Here is a 20,084-nt window from a genome sequence, read left to right as displayed (position 1 = left end):
GGAGGTGGGCCTTTCTTTCTTGTTACCGTGGAACAATGTAGATAGGTCTATCTGATGGGTTTGAACTCAGCCTACTCTCCCAGATATGAACCTGTACAGGACTATTGTGTCACAAAACTCTATTGAGTGCATTTGTAACATTAGCCTAATTTCTCTATTTATCAAAAATGCGTTCAACAAAGGAATGCAGGAGTCTGAGTGAACCAAAATGTTGAATATACAGTAATTCCAGAGAAAAAGTTGGGAAGCTGGCTCCCAAAGTGTAATAACGTGTATGATATTATTTATCAAAGGGGATCATTATTGAATATTCTGTGTGTGCTCGGGCTTTTGAGATGAAAAAAGTAAAAATTGTTCCCAATACCTGCATGTTAATGAGCACACACATTTTGGTGCCAATCACACTTTCATTGTACATTTGGACTTTGTAAAATACAAGTACACACAGACATGCAGAATTGACCTTCTGCTGGCTCTACGGGATTATTAACAGTTGCAGTTTGCACAGTATTATACCTTTGTTCATATATGTATATGGTGTGAAATTCATTATGTATACCAGGGATCATATAGTTTGCTATATTTCAGGTAAGAGATAAAACAGCTATTAGCCAAATTGTTAATCTATTGTAAGAAAGCCAAAGCTTGAGCCCAATGTTTCTATGGGGCCTTTTGGAAAGATGTATGCATTTATAATGCTCGTGCAGTCTTGTCCTGTCTTTTATGAAGAAAAAAAATGTAATACAAATGAAAAAGTAGGATTGAACCAAGGGTCAATGTGGAAAAGACATACTGTAAGTAATGACTAAGTTCATGTTTTTGGGTTCAAACTATCTAAAGTGTACATAAAGCTTTAAATCATTGAAGTCAGGTTTTTTCCACATCTGTCACGACTGCAGTTGTTCTTGATGCACCATGTTTCCAGCAATAAATCTTGTTTTTTTTCTATTTACTGATATTCATTTCCATTTGATTTAAATGCATTGTATGTTTATGGTAAACGTAGACATTTTGGGAAATCTCAAAAGAGCGACTAGCTCAGGGCTCACGTTCACCGTGTAGCACATTCAGTCGCCAATCATTGAACGTGCACCGTTAGCTCGCAGTGCTCGACTGGACCTTTAACTTCTGCTCTTAAATGGATGAATGAGAATGAAGAATGTAATGTGGTAGACATTAATCAGTTTAATAAATTCCAAACATTGTGGCCATTGCTATTTACACCTAAAGGAGATTTTGGTTTGGCACAGACTAGCCGAAGAGCAAAGCTAAACATACTTATCTAAATGATCTTTAATAACCCCTATGTGCTTAATTCCTTTTCACTCAATGAGACAATTTTGACATGAAATACCAACCACATTCTCATGCCACATGTCCCAGCCAACCACAATTCCTCAGGGAGGAAAACTAAATAGTAATACCAGCATTACCACCGTTTTCCAAATCTTGGTGGGAGAGAAGAGGAGAGAAGAGGAGCCAAGAATCAGTCAGAACCCGAATAGTGAGGAAGACAGCAAAACAATGTGCGGGCCAAGAGCAACTCAATATCAAAACAAAAAGATAAAAAGGGACTCCAACTGGGTCTCAATCATTTATTAGGTTCAAGAAAAAATGTTACAGTTTATACATAAACAACTAATCTCACTCGAGGGTGGAATTTGATTTATTAGTAAAAACCAGTGATAAGATAAAGAGAGGAATAGCAAGCTTTACTGGAGATGATATAATTAGCTAAACAAAAGAAGCCTTCTTCATGACTCTGGGATCAACACCTCCCATAAGCCATCACTTAGCTAGTGTTCCCAACATGGGGCAGTTTCATTGACACATCATTAATACCGACATGGTGGTGAAATTGATCAAATCAAGAAGAAACAACAACAAATCAAACTGACAAAAAACAAACAACAAAAAGGGCAACTTTTCATTTAGATAGTGTCTTATGAGTGCATCTCGACATGGTTAGGTCGACACAACCGGTTGAGATGTTTGTCGTCGACATGTGCGACACGAATGCAGAACGTGGACGCTGATCTCACTCGCTTATGAATAGCTACCGCGACAAGAACAAACTGTTTGTGCGACAGCCTGTTTTGGTCTCCTGGATGTGTGCATACAGACGGATTACATTTTTACAGATACAAGAGGGAAGAGCAGACAGTAGTGGTGGGTGACGGGAGAAGAGGGGGAAATAACACAAGGAGCATACACCAGGGCCAGAGCAGTGTGCTGGAGAGTCAGCATACAGACACTGACCATCAGACTGGGGAGTGTGGGGGAGGGGGTCTTGTTTCATATTTGGACTTGATATTTGTATGGGACAGTGAGGGGGGGGGGGGGGGGATGCAGAGCCGTGAACCATGTTTCCTGCACCCACTCAAAACAGTTGGAGCCACACATAGGGGAGGGGTTAGGGGGGTGGGGGGCTGTGTGGATCAGTAACACCCGCTATCCTCTTTTACCGGTACCCAGGGCCTGGCTGAGTGTAGCCCTGGCCGTAAGGGGGGCGGTTGCGGGCGTACGGGTTAGCAGCTCCTGGTGGAGGGGTGACAGTGTTGCCTGGGGGCGGGGTGTATCCTGGGCGGGCTGGGTATCCTGAGGCGGGCTGGGAGCCGGGCGGGATGCTGTAGTTGGCAGGCTGGGTGGCCTGGGAGGTATAGTTTTGGGGAGGGAAGGCTCCTGGTGGATACTGCTGGGCTCCCTGAGATGGATGGGGCTGGGGCTGCTGCTGTTGCTGGCCACTCTGGAAGCCCGGAGCTGGAGCTGGACCGGAGGCTGGAGCCTGGGAGGCGGGAGCAGCGTAGTTCTGAAACTGCTGCTGCGGCTGTGGTGGGCCAGGCTGAGGGGCTCCGGGCTGAGTGCTGTATCCTGCAGAGAGAGGGAGGAAGGAATAGAGTCTCTATCATTCATCCTTGAGAGCCCAACACAGCAGATACCTCTTATTTTCTTTTAATATTCTGACCATTTTTACTCTTACCAGAGTACTGCATACCGTACGGCTGCTGCTGCTGCTGCTGAGGTGGGGCACCTGGTTGCTGAGGCGGGTATCCACCTGGAGCCTGGTACTGCTGGTACACCTGACCTAAAGAGACAGGGACAAGCATTATCAGTACACAGATACAACCGAAATGATATCTGATGCCAATATGAGCAATTACCCATTACATCTCTTGTCCCATTTACACGTCCAAGTATCTTGTATCCGGTTCAAACTCAGATTTAATACACTTCCATTCCCACTTAGCTGCGTACATGCGATACTGGGCACTCAGACATTCAGAACTCAGGCAAGGAGTGGCCCTCTGCACCACCAGACTCAGCTATGTGTGCTGTAGGTGAATTCCAGCTGCACTTTTATTAACTATGACTTCACCAGTCCACACTGCATACATGCATGAAGGCGTCTGAACACCCAAGGAAGCCGAGGGCATCACGTAACACTTATTAGCAACGCATGACGAGTAATCAGTTACATCTTAATTGAGAGTTGCAGATTTTATGTTTCAAACTTTGTTTTATTTCTAATTTTCTAATTGAGTTTTCCATTGAATGCCTGAATGCTCAGCAGACAAGACTTGGCAAACTAGTGTTCTTCCTTAATAAAGCCTAAACTTTACTCCATAATCTCCTCCCTGGCATATATATATATATATATATATATATATATATATATATATATAGATATAGATATATATATATATATAGATATATATATATATATATATATATATATATATATATATATATATATAGAACACAAAGCTGAAAAGAGACTCTCATAAGAGACTATGTACTGCCAGAGAACCTCAATGCACTCAGAAACAACGCTCTCTTTTTTGTGTCCGATAATTCAAAACATTCAAAGTAGGACAAATACAATTATTGTCCTAAAAGGAAAGTGACTTTGGCTCAATGAGCCAGCAGTCAGAAGACAAGTCACCTTACTTTGCACTGATCTAGGAGACACTTGACAACTGAATATTCAGCTAAAGTGAGGTGGCAGCCATCCGTTATCTCACTGACAGATACACCTCCAACATGAACACCAACAACTGTATTGTTGACCCTCATGGGTGTTATGCAGGAGCGATGGAAGGATGCGTGGCCTCAAGAGGTCACAAGACAAAGAAATGACCAGGGACTCACTGAACGCAATGCTTCAGGAGGAAAGATCCCAAGTTAGGAAAATCATGTTCGTTGGAACAACGAAGCATTTGGCTGCAGTTTCGCTGACCTCTAAGCATGCCTCAACAAAGAGTCATGAGAACGAGGTCCTATTTTTGCATCAACATTTCACACCAAACGCACCTCGGCCCATCTGATAAAGAGCCTCGTGCAAATGTCTAAGCTATTGCCACATGCACATGCGTTTACAGTTTCTCTCTGTCAAATTGCCAAAGGGTCTATCAGCGTCTGACGGACAACAGGTAGAAATCTTTGCCATCTGCTTATGGATCTTGTTAGCAGCATTCTTATGGTAACAAGTAACCTAAGCATGCGTTGAAGGTGAGCTTAAGGCTAGCTTTAAAAAGGCCACACATGCATCAGTTGGCATCCGATCTCATGTATTTACCTCTTGTAAATTGTTGTGCATGGACTGACTGTTCGGATTTGCCTAAAGGCTGTCATACAGACAAACGTGTCTGCAGCCAGAGACGGGAATAACGTGGGGAACGGGTCGAGTGGGAGAGGAGTCTGGGGAGGATCTTAATGCCAACCAGCCTTGGAAGTAAGAGAAGAGATGAAGAAACTAACCAACAAAGCAGGAAAGACAGAGCATGAGCATCTGAAGCTTGTGCTCAACAATATCCTCTAGGGCTGCTGCAATCAGTCGGCATAATACATTTTTTAATGTTTTGAAGGAAAAACCCATTTCCAGCGCAAAGAGTTCCCCCGGCTCACCAGCTCAGAACACCCCAGCAAAAGGCAAATGAACAGCACCTGGTCTATTGATTTGGACCACAAACAGGGGAAAGTGCATGGTAAAATTAAATGAAATACTCAAAACAGATTTCTTTTTTTTTAAAGAAAAATGAATCTAAAATAGTTTGTTGTTGAGCTGGCTAAACCCTGTGACTGAAGTAGTCTTCATTTGGAGAAACTAAACTCTCATTGAGCTCCACGGACCAGGCCAAACCACGAGTTAAACGGCAGTAGTCCCCACCACATGTGTGCTGATCTTCATGTGTTGCAGGTGTGGTGGGGAGTGAACAAGTTACAGCTCTCAAACATTGCATCAAGAAGGCATCCCCTTTTCCCCAGTGGTCCCCTCTTTCAGCGAGGCCAAACCACAAGCTGAGAACAATCCGATCCACTCACAATGATGTGGTAACCAACACAACAGGCCTGACCTCCGTGGCTCCACCTGCCTGGGCCGTTATTCACAAAAACAGGAAAAACAAGCTCGATCATTCCCTCATTACCACCGGTAGGAATTCATTAAATATTCATTTCTCTCCATCTTTTACATGCTTTTCTGTCCAGCACCAAATATGTAATGTCTAGATGTGCATGCTTTTTGTTAGAACTTTTCATAAAAGACCATTTCCCAGGGTGGTGCCGAGAAAATTAAGTAATAAAAGTCGCGTTTGTTTTTCCCAAAATAATGTCTGATCCATTTATCTTCATCTAGGCCTTGCGTTTGGGTCCAGCATGTCCGTGTTAAAGATCACACACTGGACAGAGATGTGATGAAGGCTCTGCTGAGCAAGATAAGCCCCAAATCCACGGATACACTTGTTTACAGAGTGTCGATTAAGATTCCACAGTGGTGAGACTCAAGTGTCATTCATCATTCAATGAAACCTCCTGCTGCAGCAGCAGAAGTGATGCGATTCCCCAAAACAAGGGAGAAAAAAAGCATTTGCTTTAAGTACATGCAGGACACTGTAAATGTCAACTGGCTGAAAAAGATACTGTACATTCACCTGATCTATTATCCGCCATATTTGTTCCTTGAATTGAAATATTTGCTTTCATTTGCTTAGTTTCTCTGAGATTGTTCTTCTCGTATCAAAACAACATTTCACCTAATCTAACAGCTGGCAGGATGTAAGTGATACTGTTTGTAAATCGCTAAAAAGACGTTTACTGGAATTTGATCAACACAGCTAACTAAACAATGGAAGTGCAGCAGGGTCTGGTGCATTATTTGATCCAAGTCCATCGTGAAAATATGAAATTACACTTAAATGTGTAATTGTTTTTAGAGTGGACACAGCCAAGCGAGGCATGAAATTACATCTCACACACGGCAGGTCTACGCTGACTGCGGCAGCGACTGCACATGTTTTTGGAGTAAATCCTTCAGTCAGTTATGGAGAAAAAGGAAAAGGGCGACTGTGTGAATGTATTGGATGTCCATGACCACAGTCGAGACTGAACTCACAACGTAACAAAAATAATAGAAAACGGCAGTTTGAAGTGTCTCTGATTTAATATGTTTTATTGTCATACATGCTGATTTAATTTATAGTGTTTTTACTGTGTGTGTGGAGTGGACCAGGACACTTAGACAATGTGTGTGTGTATGCGTGCATGTCTCACCATCCATGGCAGCTGGGGTCCCCTGCTGCACTCCAGCATAGGGAGCCTGTGGTTGGGGGGGCACCACTGGCTGAGGGGCTGCAGATGAGGAGGAAGCAATACTGTCAGGGGTTCCTGAGCGCTCCTCTGGTGCAACCGCTGGAGGAGCTACTCAGACAGCACAGAGAAGAGGAACATTCTTTACATGACGGCTATGCACTGCAACTAAGCAAATTCTATCGTTCTGCATTGAAATCGGGTGAAATACCTGGGGCCTGGTCCTCGCTCAGGCCAAAAGCGGAGATGACATTCTTGCTGACCTCGTCCTGGTTTTTTAAGGGGTCGAACGCCGACATGCTGGCTGCGCTGACTGGAGTGACATGCTTCACCGTGGTGTCTGCTGCCAGCATCCTGCCGTCACGTCCATCCACTGAGTCTAGAAACAACAGCCACAGAAATGTTGAAGAACCAGCAGAGGCAAAGACAAACTGTGGCAACAATGCAATGCATGTATGCAATTAGTCGTTTGTTATTACACCATTACCACAAACATGTAGTACAAGAGGTATGAGGGGTTTAGTGTTTTTGACATTTAAAAAAAAAGGAATGTCATAAAAGACATTGACTGTACTACAGATCACCCCAATTTCATTATCAGTTACAATGACCCTCATAAGAATGAGAACAGAATTATAATAAACAGAATGATAAACCTAGTAAAAAAATATGTCATGTAGGCATGTTAGTTTACATGTCCTTTGATTGTGAACAGTTAACATATACTGTAGGAGCGAAACAGCTCAGCCAGACTGCTCCGCTCCTGTCTATGTGTGCGTATGTGTGCTTACCACTGTCCAGCGCTGTAGCAGCCAGACCAGGCTCTGTGGGGGGCTCCAGGCTATCCAGGAGGTTGTTGACTTTATTCCTGAGCTCAATGAGCTCCCTGCGCAGGTACTTCACCTGACTAGACTCCAAAGGCCGCGGCTGACCATTCACTGCAGATAACGAGAGACGAAGAGGGCAGAAGTGAGCAATTGAAACAAATCCTTATTTGTTTGGGGCATGAGATTGAAAAATTCAAACATTTCACCATCTCTGCACAGCAGAACTTGATCGCAGAAGACAACAATCCCACATTCATACCTTTGTTAATGGGGCATTTTTGTAAATCACTGGATCTCATTAATAACAAAAATGTACCACTTGTCTTAACGTTGACTTGAACTACCATTAGCTTACAGTAATATCTGGGTCAGACTGTACACAGCAGCAGATTGTAAACCAAACAAAAATCAAATAAGTGTTCATCAGTGCACAAACAGTATTACACAGTAATATCTGCTAATGTAAAATAAACAGTGTAGACTAATAATTATGAAGTTCATTGGTCTGGAAAAGCTGTTAATTATACGCCAAGTATGTGCACATTATGAATGATGACCTGTCATAATGCTGTTGGCTCCACACTCTAAATACCTGGGATTACAGAGCTCATACTGCTCATGGTTGCAGCTCACAATAGCAGCTGGGCTGACTGATGGACTGAGGCCTTCATTATCACCAGCTAACAATGGAGCTGAAGAATGCTGAGCAAAAGGGAGCTGGTTTATCGTGCTTATTTAAATGAAATAGACTTAAAGCTATCAGGTAAAATGGAGATCGCCAGACATTCCTTTCTCACACACATTCTGTCTGGGTGGATAACGCTGAACAGAGATGCGGTACTGTGCCGAGACCCTGCCAAAGATTCCGGTTACTCTCGCTCCATTTGGATCTCGACACATGTCCGAGATTATCGGTTCCACGTGAGGTTGTGACATATAAAACGCGCCAAGACTCGGATCTGATTGGGAGGAAGTAAGAAAATAAAAATCGTACAGCTCCTCGGCTTATAATAGCAGCCTCAGGAGGACGGACTGACTAGGAGCAGAGCACAGGAAACAACAGCATGTTGTCATTACAGATTCACAAGTACAGCGAGGGGATTTCTAGCTTTGAGCCATTTTCAGTTTCAAATTTATGTAAGATCATTACATGTGTAAGATGCACATCTATGGTGTGCGTTTCCCCCCCCTAACAGCTGATAGCAATATTCTGTAGACTCAATATCTCAAAGTTTGACTTCTATTTAGGCCTATATTCCCAAACTGGTTAAGGTCTCCCGCAACTTTATTTCTTGGCAGGAAGGAACACAATTTAGACTATCCAACTGCCAAACACAGGGACATAGTCCCGCCTTTAAATGAATAACATTAACAAGAAACAGAGTCATTGTAGAAATGGCCTGCCAGGAGACATCATCAGTGTGTTTTGAGATTTACAGATTTAGATTGTGCGGTGTACATGGCTCATATAGGCATATATTGAAAACATTTGTTCGGGTGAGCCTGGTGCTCTGGAAATGTTATCAATTATTCCATGGCCTACTCAATGACTGTGGATTCAGTTGGGCTGGTACATATTAAAGATTAAGCTTAGGAACCAGTAGAACTGGCACACTGGGATTTTGTGAATACATTCATCTAGACTGTCACTTTGTTTGTTTGCTGAACCGGCGCTTAGAAACACGCAGAAATTCCACCCCAAATTAGTCAGCAGGGAGTGTAGACAGAGTAGAGCTGGGGTTTCTTTTGTGAAACATAAACTGGCCTGCCCTCCAGTGACTGAACGCTGTAACAGCTGACGTGAATCATCTTGGTTTACAGTTTATTGTGATGATCACATGATTGAAGACATCTACAGGTTTTGAAGTTGGGATTCAAAGCAACATTCGCACACAGCATGGCTTTGTATGTCTATGAAGGGGCGACGGAAAGGAAATGCATTCGATATCTTACCAAACAAAGTCAGTTTGAGTATTCTACTGCACTGGATGGCGAAGGAGAGGTCAGAGCTGTCAAAGATGGTAATGAGGTCATCATCTAGAAAAAGGTAAGAGAGAGACCAGATGATTCACAGTAAAGAAAATGATGTTTACCACAGAAAATATGTTAGAATACCAAAACAAAAAAAACATCGGCCTTACATGGTTAAGTGACCTGGTAAAGTAATTAGTATATTCATATCATAAACCCTATACTAGTTCATAATAAATAAGCTGCCCTCAGGAAAACTCACTGTCAACATTTACACTCGAGACCAATTAGAACAAAGGGTCCAAGTCCTGACTTACCTTCATCCTTGTATTTGATGGCAACCTCGTCGTTACTCTGCAGCTTCCCCCTGAAGACTCGCTGCATCATCAGCACTAGTTCATCATAAGTAATGTCTTCGTTATGGATCGGGATGCGTCTGATGTCGTCGCCCAACTGGGCTTTGATGATCAGCTTCCCGCTCAGGTCCAGCTGGCCGTTCATGGTGCCGTCTGACCTCTTCTGCTCCCACCACTTAACGGGGTCAGAGGAAAGGTAGTTTTAAAAACAAACCACGTCTGTTGTTCTAGCTTTCCTTCTCTTTCTCTCAATGCTAAATAGTGCCTATTTGAGTATGACAAATTAATCAACAGCTGAATTTAACTAAATTTGAAAAGTTACATTCTTATAATTGTAAAGTAGGTCACATATAACTTCAGGCATCAACAGCATCAAGGCAACTGACAAGGCAAATGCCTCTGCTCAGTATTGACAGATCTCAATTATTTACTTAATTATATACACATCCATCTTCGGAAATAGAAAATGTCTTCAGGCAATAAATAAAACCACATTCAAATATATATGTATCATTATAGTCAAAGTGAAGCCTTAGATAATACACTGCGTCTGTGTAAGTCGGTTAACAGGTCACAGGAAATTATTTATGATTAAAATGTGGTTGTCTTGTTACATTAATAATGATCAAATTAGCAGCTCCTCTTTATTGTAACTGAGCCGTATTGAGAGAGCTTCTCTTTAGTAATCTATCTTTTCATTTAAAAGTCTCCCTCAGTCTTTAACTATGAGGCCATCTACCTGCAAGGTACTGATGTGTTTGCAAAAGGATGTTTATACTTGTTATTATCTAATACAATCAAGACTATGCAGTCATAATATCACAGTTTCCCTTGAACTGCAGTCTAACGGTCAAACATCACCCTGTGAGGTGGCAAAGGCAACTCCGTGACATTACAGACTTTGACACAAAATAGCAAGCAGGTGATAAGATAAGAGCTTTCAACTGTGATTAGTAGATCTTTCAGGGAAATATAATGTGGTCAATTATTATGCAAGACAAGTGAAACTCTAAGATTGTGTTAGGTATCCTAGATCTGCTGTGTAGCTGTCACTTCCATACATTTAGTTATTCAAGTGGTGTGTGATACATGAACGTCTCACATTGATCGTGAGTAGTCAACATCAACTATGACGTCACCTGTTGGTGTTCTAGGTTGGACAATAAACAATTATGAAATGAATTCCAGAAATGCTCCGGCTTTGACTGTCCTAGCCCAGATGAATAATTGGCTGGATGCTAGGGATTGTGTGGTAGCTAACGTTTAGCATACAGTTAGCTAGCTAAGTTGCTAAGTTAAATGGGGATAACAACAATCTGTTTTCTACTGAGATTGGCAACATATACGTAGTTGGTGAAACCGTTGGTACATCAGAATTAGACGTTTAAAATGTCATTGTAGTCTAGATAGCGCTGCTTTAAAAACACGCTCATTCGCAGAGTCATCTGTCAGTAGTCCATTGCCAGCTAGCTTATCTAGTGAATGCTAACGTTAGCTAGGCCGTTTCGTTATTGCCCTGTCAATTGTGACAATATAAACTATGAATTCACAGTTAAAAGCAATATTATAGGTAATCTCGCATTATATAGTTCCATGTATTTGAATAAAAGTAGCTTGGCTTAATTTCACTGTAGAGGCAAAAAAGCTAAACCGGTTTCCTGTGTCACTGTTAACGCTAACGTTACTTTAACGTTCAGGGCTAGCTAACGTAAGATAAACCAGCCTTCTTAACACAGTAGTGTAAGAATTTCGTCTTTCTTAAAGTAAGAATGAATTGGTATCTGATATTTTTGTGAGTAACTTCCTACGAATCTTCCTCGACACCTGTTTGGGGCGAGCTAGTGTAGCGTTAGCTCCCTGCGTAGCAACATTAGTTGCTAGCTAACAAGCTAACCACTTAGCCACCACTCTAACAGTGAGCGGACAGCAACTGCTGTGTAGTTCAAACTAAACCATTAACTGATATGTGCCTGGACCCCAACAAAAGACAGTATCTGACCTGAATTAGACGACTTGACCACGCTGTGTTTCACAGGTTTCCCCAAACCGTGAAAATCCAATATGTTAGCTAGCCTAGCTAGACCCGGTTGCCAGCATCAGGAAGTGTCCTCCGAGACTGTCAACGTCAACCAGTACGTGGCATTCATTGTGCGCAGACGCATACCATCTGGAACAAAGTGCGTTGTGACCGGTCGTGACTGACTCACCTAATTGTGAAGATGATCAAACATCAAATATAAGATATTCAAGAGCAATAATTGCATTTTATTTGTTTACAATGCATGTTTTATTAATGTGCACACGAGTAATGAGCTGGCTTTCTGATGCTGAATGGGAATACCTGAAAACACAACAGTACAGGAGGCTATTTTGATCACCACTTTTCTTTTTAATGGCTTACATGCATTCTGATAAAAACATATTGTGAGAGGTAGGCTTAAATGAAGGAGACAGTATTTGTCATCAATGACTTATTTCTCTGTTTGTAGAAAAGATTCAGTCCAGGCTCAATGATGAAGAGGGAATAAAGATGATTGAATACCATTTATATGCATGGATGTTGCTTTGAAGCCATGTGTGTGCTCAACACTTTTCATCCACTTTAAATAAATAATAATGACAGAAAATCCAGGTTCCTGCATACATTGTACATCTCACTCTATTGTATATTTGTGTTAGAAAACACTGGTGTCTAAGGTATAATGTTACATGATAATGGTGACTGAATAAATAGACATAAATAAGATCTTATGAATAAATTAAGATAAAAACACAGTTTTGCCCAGTCACAGCTTTCTTCACTCCATTATTTCTTCTTCTTTTCCTGAGTGGTCTCGAACCATGAGTCTAACAGTTTTTTCATGTAATATAACTGCCAGGCATGCACTTGAACAGCAACCACCATGATGAGGTACATAACAGTCACTGCGGAGAAGCCGAAAATAAAGCGGTAGGCCTTTCCATGGCGGTAGAGCTGCTGCGCTACAGGAAACATCTCCATTCCACCATAAATGAGAGGCGCTATAGAGAACAGCCCTGCGCTGATCATGGACAAGACCAGGTAACTGATATTGTTCTTTGGCAGTGACAGGCTGCTGCAGAGCAGAGGGAGGAGGCTGAGCAGGTAGGGGTACTCCCACTGGTACGGCATGGACACTGTGTCATGTGACACCAGGTCGAAGTGGCTGACAGTCACCTGTGCTGCCACCAGCAGCCAGAGGAGAAGGTGGACCAGGTTTAACTTACGCACCTCAGACTTCAGGGCAGAACTATAAAACAGATAAAGATAAACAAGGTGTGTTAACGATCACTGTTGTTGCTATTCAGAGATTACATTCATATTTATCGACCAATTTCATGAATAAACAGTAAAAGCTATACTTGCCACATTTGGTATTGCGGGGCCACCCTCTCTCTTAGTTTGAAGTCACTTCCATTAGTACCAGCAGCTCTGAGACCGACGCGGGATGTCATGGTGAGGGAAACCTACTTATACAAAACAAAAATCCTATTTCAGAAGCCCAAAAATGACACAACAAGGGCCCAAATAAATTCAAAGATATTTCATTTACGGTTTATGTTTCATAACATGAGCAATCCTCACAACTGGAAGCTGAAACTATGTAATGTTTGGACTTTTTGCTTGAAAACAATTAACCAATTAACAATTAACCAATAATCAAAATAGTTGCCAATTTCTTTGTTTAAATTGATCAATTGACTATTCAACTAGCCTGTTTCAGCTCTAGACATAACATTAACATAACATAACATTTGACACTTTTCATAATACAGAATGAGAATCGATGGTAAGAACACAAAAATATGCCATCGGAGGGGAGAGAAAATAAAGTGAATAATGACTTGAACTCAAGCAAAATAAGTCAGGCTGTTGTCTAATCCCGTTTCCAAGCAGTGCTGCCGACTATCTGAATTGAAAATGAGTAATTTCAGGGAGATTAGTTGCACCGATTTGCAGCAGGCTAGCGCGCTAGCTGCTGTTGCTAGCTAACCTCATTCAGCATTACATATAAACAGATATCGTTACGTACTGTACGTTGCAGCTGGCATCGTTTTGTTGCTAGCAATTACAGTAGAGTGTGACACCATGTACAATTGCTATAGCTAACAACACTTACCGCTGCGTATTTCCGTAACGTTTGGCTGAGCTCCTTGTTTGAATATGTACCAACAAAAGATGTGACAGATGTTTCAAACCGGTCTGCGCATGCGCACAACCTGTCGCCCACTGAAAGCCCTCCCACCGCAGCATCAGCATCTGTTCACACAACACGCAGGCAGCTGCAACCGTGACGCCCCGTTCACTGTTTATCCAGCTTTGCTCCTGAGAGAGATAAAGGGAGCTGGAAAAGACAATGACCCAAGTAACGTGGGCATCTTTTACAGTGCTTGTCCAGAAACTTGATTGGCAAAAACGATGACTTTCCATGTATTTAAACTGAGCTATTACTTTATGAATGATAACATAACCTTATCAGGATTCATGGATCAAGTTACCAACATAACTGGTGTATAAGAACATATTTTGTCCTTGATATGGCCTAACTAATCAATCCAGTCGACATAGAGCTAATGTTTTAAAGCTGCCAGACAAAGCATCTAGTGTCTGCATGTTGCATTGTCTTGTATCTTTATGTATACCTTATGTCCTAATGTTGCTGGTATCCAGCTCTCTGCAGACTAATACGTCATCGACCAACCAGGTAACTTTAACAGAAGGAGATCTGACTTAAAGCGTCAACCAGGACAGGTATGATATTTTTTAGTATTTGGTCTTTTTTACAATTTCTCATGAATGATGCCCCAATGCGGTTTCAACCATACCATTTTTAGTTGATATATCAGCTTCAGTCGAATTTATTTTTTTTGCTTTCTAAGAGCTTAGAAATATAGATGTCAACAATATATGTATGTGTTTTTTAACAATTTTTATTTAGAAAAAACAACATGAACAATAATAACAAACGTGAAACATCAAGACATAGAATCCTTGGTTACAACGACAATATTAGCACCATAGTTAAAAGGAGAAATATACATTTATTTAAAGGTTGTCATGCTTTATGTCCTTGTCATTGCTGGTGATCAGCCATCAGCACATAAAATAATAAATTATTGACATTACTGTGATTATGAATTGCAGCGACATTCAATCCTTGCAAAACATAATAAATGGAGCTCACGAAGGATGCTGTGGAACTTAAATTGCTTTTCTCGCTTCAAAACAAGAATGACCAGGTGCTACTGTTAATATGTTTCATTTCCAAAGAACAATTCACAATTTGTTTTCCAAATAAGACACCCTCTTATGAATAATTATACTGCCATTACAACAAAAAATGTATTAAGCCTACAAAACAGTTACAAAATATAATCGGTTGAATTTTAGATTAAGAAGAGTAAGTAAGAATACATTTAATTTGAATTTGTTTCTAAAAAACTTTCTTGCTTTGAAATTAAGCTAAATGCAGAGTCATTATATTCATTCAGTCATTAGAATATTTGACAAAAACACTTTTTAATCCCTGTTGAGTATTATATTGTAGTTACAACTGTATAAGTCCACAGGCAGAGGCTGTGCTTTATGATATTCACTACGTGACACTTATGCCAACGCTATGGTTTAGTTGGTGACTCAGAGATGCTGTTTAGTGTGGACCTTTATGTGTATGGTTTAGTTTTCATACTTCAGGGCAGTATGGTGTGTTTGTTTGACCTCTGCACTCCGATAAACCTATAAGCAAACATTAAAACATACAATTAATATTACATTCTTACTCTTTGAATCTCACTCATTGGAGCAATTGTCAGTGAGCAACAAATATCATGCATGTTATTATTTAATTCAGACCCTCTAATCTTTTGTGCTCTTACAAGTGAGCACATTAATTGCCCTATAATAGTTCACCACCAATAACAGTTGACCCTTGTATACATAAGGCCTTGTAAAGTCATTTAGGTTGCTCCCACACTGTATTTTGCAAATTTTATAATTTTTTGGTTATCAGCGTAGGAGCTTGAGAGATTTAGTAATTGCAGGTTACACAACCAGAAATGTGTTAACTTCTAGACATGTACAAACCGTTGTAATAAATAGCTTCCAATGCATTGCCATTTAAGAGGTCATTCTACATGCTTGCCACTATCAATCGAGGAACAGAAACTGTATTCATACAAACGCATGCATGCAAAAAATATAAATTTCTTATCAAAATGAATATGCCTTCATGATTATCTACCGTATTTCACATTCTTTGCTGCATGGGGTAGCTGCCAGTTTTGAGGAGGTGCAGGGACAAAATGTGCCTTTGTGCAACCAGAATTGTACGGTTGGTTTCATCTACTTTGGCATACACTTCACATGTTTTTCTTTATATGTTTGTATAAATTGCCCTCTTATAGATTTTTGGCATGAAAATACATCTGAGGCCACCTTTGAGGTGTTCTTTCAATGCTTTTTTATACATGCTTTTACATCGACAAAGCTGTTAGAAAACACCTTTGCTCTCCCAATCAGCAACTAGCAGCAACTATAAGGCTATACAGTATAAAAGCTGCTGTACATACAGCCCAACATACTTCCGGTTTTCCCTCACCTCTCATCACAGCTGACAAGATCAATCATTTGTTGACTTTACATTACAAAGACTGCTCAGTCTAAATTGATTTCTGATCATGTTTTATATTATACAAAAAATATGCTCCCACTTTCTTCTAAGCCTCTCTGCCCCTGCAGTTTGTGGTTTTACATCGGATATAACAAATACCCAGAAAAGGAGGAGTGCACATACTGCCCAGCATAAAGTCCTGAGGCCTGATCTGAGGGCAGTTGAATATACACAGTGTCCCCAGGTTGAAGTGGTAGTACTGCACTCCCTGATGCTTGATCGAGGAATCCCTTTTTGTATTCATCATATGTATACATCACTGGCTCATTGTTCCTCATCAAAGCCACCCACACATTAGCTCCTTTGCAATGAACGTGGTAGGCAAAATAATAAATGCCAGGCATGTCACAGGTGAAGATTCCTGTCTCAGGGTTGTAGTTTTGGCGACCATTGTACAAGAGCTTGTCAAAGATGACTGCAGTGCCCACAGGTGGAAAGGGAGTTGTTATTACTGCTGTGAATGCTGGCATTTCCAATCCACTGGCACCCATTACTTCAGCCCCATTGCCTCCATACTTGCCCTTCTTACCATAGCCAGCAGCCTTAACACCATCTAGTTCAGGGCCCATCTCAGAGAGCACTCCTGCCATCTCGGGAGACGGACCAGACGGTCCAGGTGGGCCTGGTGGTCCAGGAAGGCCAGGCCCACCTGGTTGTCCAGGGGTTCCTGGTGAGCCCCCTTTCCCTGGGGGTCCTATGGGTCCAGGAAACCCTGGATTCCCCTCACCTGCAATGCCTGGTTGACCTGGTAGACCATTATCTCCTTTTGGCCCAGGAAAACCAGGAGGCCCAAATGGTCCAGCTGTGCCATCCATTCCAGGGATTCCTTTAGGACCTTGCGGACCGACCTCACCAGGTAATCCACCTTGTCCTTTTGGCCCGGGAAGTCCTGGTGAACCAGGGTTACCAGGTAGACCTTTATGTCCACCGTCTCCTTTTCCACCACTCGGTCCTTGTGGACCTCTTGGTCCTGGCTCTCCAGGCTCTCCAGGCAGACCATTGTTACCAGGTATCCCAGAGGCACCAGGGTCACCCTGGGCTCCATCTAGCCCTTTAGGTCCTCCTTCTCCACAGTCTCCTTTAGGACCAGGTGTGCCTAAACCTCCTGGGGTTCCCATAGGGCCTGGGGGACCTGGTGGACCATTTGGTCCATTTGGTCCAAGCATACCAGGCAGTCCTCCGTGGCCCTTATCTCCTTTTGGTCCAGGAAGTCCAGGTGACCCACCCATACCTTTATCACCCTTTGGTCCTGGAAGTCCTGGTTTACCAAAACCAGGAAGCCCTGGCTTTCCTGGCAAACCTGGTGGTCCTGGATGACCTTTCCCACCTGGCATGCCTGGCTGTCCTGGCAGGCCATTTTGACCTGGCTTTCCTTGACCAGGTATACCTGGTGGGCCAGGCTGTCCTCCTTCACCAGATGGCCCAGCTGGTCCTAGCTCTCCAGGATGTCCTTTCTGTCCTGGTGGTCCTTGTGGCCCTGGTGCCCCATTCAAGCCAGGTTTTCCAAAACCAGGAAGCCCTCGTGGGCCAGCAGGTCCTGGGGATCCTGGGAGCCCTTTGTGACCAGGTTGTCCTGGCATCCCCATTCCTTTATCGCCTTTGGGTCCAGGTAATCCCGGTAGTCCTGGCAGACCTTTGTGACCTGGCTCTCCTTTGGACCCTGGTTGACCTGGTAATCCCTGTACCCCTGGTTTACCTATTCCTGGCAGCCCAGGTGGTCCTGGGGGACCCTGAGGCCCTGGCTGCCCAGCTGGCCCTTCTTTACCCCCAGGGCCCATTTCTCCTCGTGGTCCAGCCTCACCATTTCCTCCTGGCTTCCCTTGCAGTCCTGGCAAACCTGGTTTTCCCACTCCAGGCCCTCCTGGTGGACCAAGAGATCCCGGTCGTCCCGCAGGTCCAAGCTGCCCATTTCCTGGGGGTCCAGGAGGTCCTGCAGGTCCCTCTGGTCCTGGTGGCCCAGCTGGGCCTTGTTCTCCTTGGGGAATTCCCTCAGTCCCACTCGGGATTGTCTGACCTGTGAGGAAAGAGATAGATATTCAGCCAGAAACTACAGCCAACATTTTGATTATCAATCGAGCACACACGCACATGTAAACGATACTTGGTTGGGTACTTCCCTTTAATATTCCTTCTTTGGTTCTTGAAGAAAATGAACATACTATATGCCATTTAAAATGAAAATTAAATCATTGAGCCCTTGTGTTCAAGATGTGAATATATGTTCATGAAAGATTGTTGGTTACTGATTGTTGAAAATGTTGACTTTCTCACCTTTGTCTTGGCCACCATTATAGCCGCCTCCTTTACGAGGGTTTTCTTTGCCCTTGTGCATAGGCATCTGGGGTAGCTCCTTCCTGTAGTGGGGATACTGCATATAGGGTACCTCTTTGCCAAGGTACTGTTGTTGGGGAAAGCCTTCATTGCCCATGTGTTGGTGGTGCTGTATCGGCTGGTATTGCTGAGGGTGTTGCTTGTGTCCGTAGTATGCCCCAGAACTCACATAAGTGAGTACCGCAAGCTGTAACAGGGTCAGGAACAGGGGGACAGGAAGGGGAAGCATGGCCAAGGCCTGTATGGAAGGTAGAGAGGACCAGATATGACCAGATCTGTTTTTAAATCCTGTACATTAGTAAGTAGATCAAATATTGGTACGGTAGCAGTTTAGCATTTCATGAGATATGATGAACCTTCAAGTTTATGTGACAAGTGGACAATCTCATTAGCAAAATGCAGCTGTGGGAGGTCACGCTCTGTCTCCCTCTGCTGGATATACATTTGAGCTACACAGTGGTCTCGTTATCAGTGTTTTCAGTCAGTTGCACTTGTGTGTAAAAATGTTTTTTTTAGAGTGTCACCTATGTAATATTGGCATAGGCAGACAAGAAAGAGAAAGTTTTTGTCTGCTTTATTTTGTAATGAATGGGCCATTTCTAATTAGCCAAAGTTGCCATTTCTACCATTTGAATATTTATGCTTTTATTCTATAAAACCACCAAAAACAGTATCACCCACTGGAAACTATTAATCTTCCTATGAAACAAAACTGTCAATGTTTTAAAGCCTAAATGACATTTATTGGTTGGCCATGACTTTGTTATTATTTATTTCAATACCTTTCTAAAGATATATAAAGAGAGGTGTCAAGTAAGTGTCTAACAAAATATCAACAACAACAGCAACAAAAGCAAATCACAACTGGCAGGGCTCAAACCGTTTCTATCGAATATATTTTGGACAAAACTATGCAGACTTTCCTGTATATTTCTAATAAGGAAAAGCACATGGATTTCAATAAAAATGGCCCATCGGGAGTCCTCCAAAGTTCTACGTTCAGAATAGGATTTTGGAAAGTTTGCTTCTCAGGAATAACGTCATAGCCATGTCTTGAATTGCATTTGGTTGAAATCTGAAACCCTTTCAGATTCAAGAAATGTATTTGCCATTTTCACCTTAAAAAGAAAATTATAATTATTTGAGCAATGCTCCCTGAGTCAGTTTAAAAGGAAAACAAGAAAAAGGCAGAGATGTAATAACAGGCACATAGGCAACAATATAAATTAAAATAGCAGCATTTATTTCACAATAAATATATACATACACCCTGCATAGACATGGTAAATATCAAGTGTAAAAAAGTGTGCACACTATATACAGAA

The 20,084-nt window shown here is 42.2% G+C and overlaps 3 protein-coding genes across 5 annotated transcripts; all 3 read right to left on the bottom strand.

Moving 5' to 3' along the window:
• Positions 1 to 1,581: 1,581 nt before the first annotated feature.
• On the bottom strand, positions 1,582 to 11,897 carry tfg (trafficking from ER to golgi regulator). Of its 3 annotated transcripts, none has more exons than XM_076106475.1 (8): positions 11,739 to 11,897; positions 9,701 to 9,914; positions 9,366 to 9,449; positions 7,377 to 7,523; positions 6,797 to 6,964; positions 6,550 to 6,696; positions 2,981 to 3,085; positions 1,582 to 2,871 (listed from the first exon to the last, which is right to left on the bottom strand). In XM_076106475.1, exons 2-8 carry the CDS (start codon positions 9,882 to 9,884, stop codon positions 2,462 to 2,464), a joined length of 1,245 nt encoding a protein of 414 aa, XP_075962590.1. In that variant the 5' UTR covers positions 9,885 to 9,914; positions 11,739 to 11,897; the 3' UTR covers positions 1,582 to 2,461. The 3 variants fall into 3 exon arrangements, with proteins under 3 accessions (XP_075962590.1, XP_075962598.1, XP_075962604.1); XM_076106483.1 differs by having other exon boundaries at positions 6,550 to 6,627; XM_076106489.1 differs by lacking the exons at positions 9,366 to 9,449; positions 9,701 to 9,914; positions 11,739 to 11,897 and adding an exon at positions 8,005 to 8,648.
• A 185-nt stretch (positions 11,898 to 12,082) lies between these two features.
• jagn1a (jagunal homolog 1a) lies at positions 12,083 to 13,947 on the bottom strand. Its single transcript, XM_076106501.1, has 3 exons — positions 13,879 to 13,947; positions 13,125 to 13,225; positions 12,083 to 13,008 (listed from the first exon to the last, which is right to left on the bottom strand). Exons 2-3 carry the CDS (start codon positions 13,211 to 13,213, stop codon positions 12,546 to 12,548), a joined length of 552 nt encoding a protein of 183 aa, XP_075962616.1. The 5' UTR covers positions 13,214 to 13,225; positions 13,879 to 13,947; the 3' UTR covers positions 12,083 to 12,545.
• A 2,558-nt stretch (positions 13,948 to 16,505) lies between these two features.
• col8a1a (collagen, type VIII, alpha 1a) lies at positions 16,506 to 18,997 on the bottom strand. The gene is made up of 2 exons (XM_076103020.1): positions 18,700 to 18,997; positions 16,506 to 18,442 (listed from the first exon to the last, which is right to left on the bottom strand). The coding sequence occupies exons 1-2, from the start codon at positions 18,986 to 18,988 to the stop codon at positions 16,506 to 16,508; spliced, it is 2,226 nt and encodes a 741-aa protein (XP_075959135.1). The 5' UTR covers positions 18,989 to 18,997.
• Between the last annotated feature and the right edge of the window lie 1,087 nt (positions 18,998 to 20,084).

Source organism: Anarhichas minor, unplaced genomic scaffold, assembly GCF_050575085.1.
Source record: "Anarhichas minor isolate MPS153535 unplaced genomic scaffold, ASM5057508v1 ptg000004l, whole genome shotgun sequence".
NCBI lineage: Eukaryota > Metazoa > Chordata > Actinopteri > Perciformes > Anarhichadidae > Anarhichas > Anarhichas minor.
The sequence above is the reverse complement of the archived record's forward strand: the minus strand, read 5'-3'. Positions and strand labels throughout refer to the sequence as shown.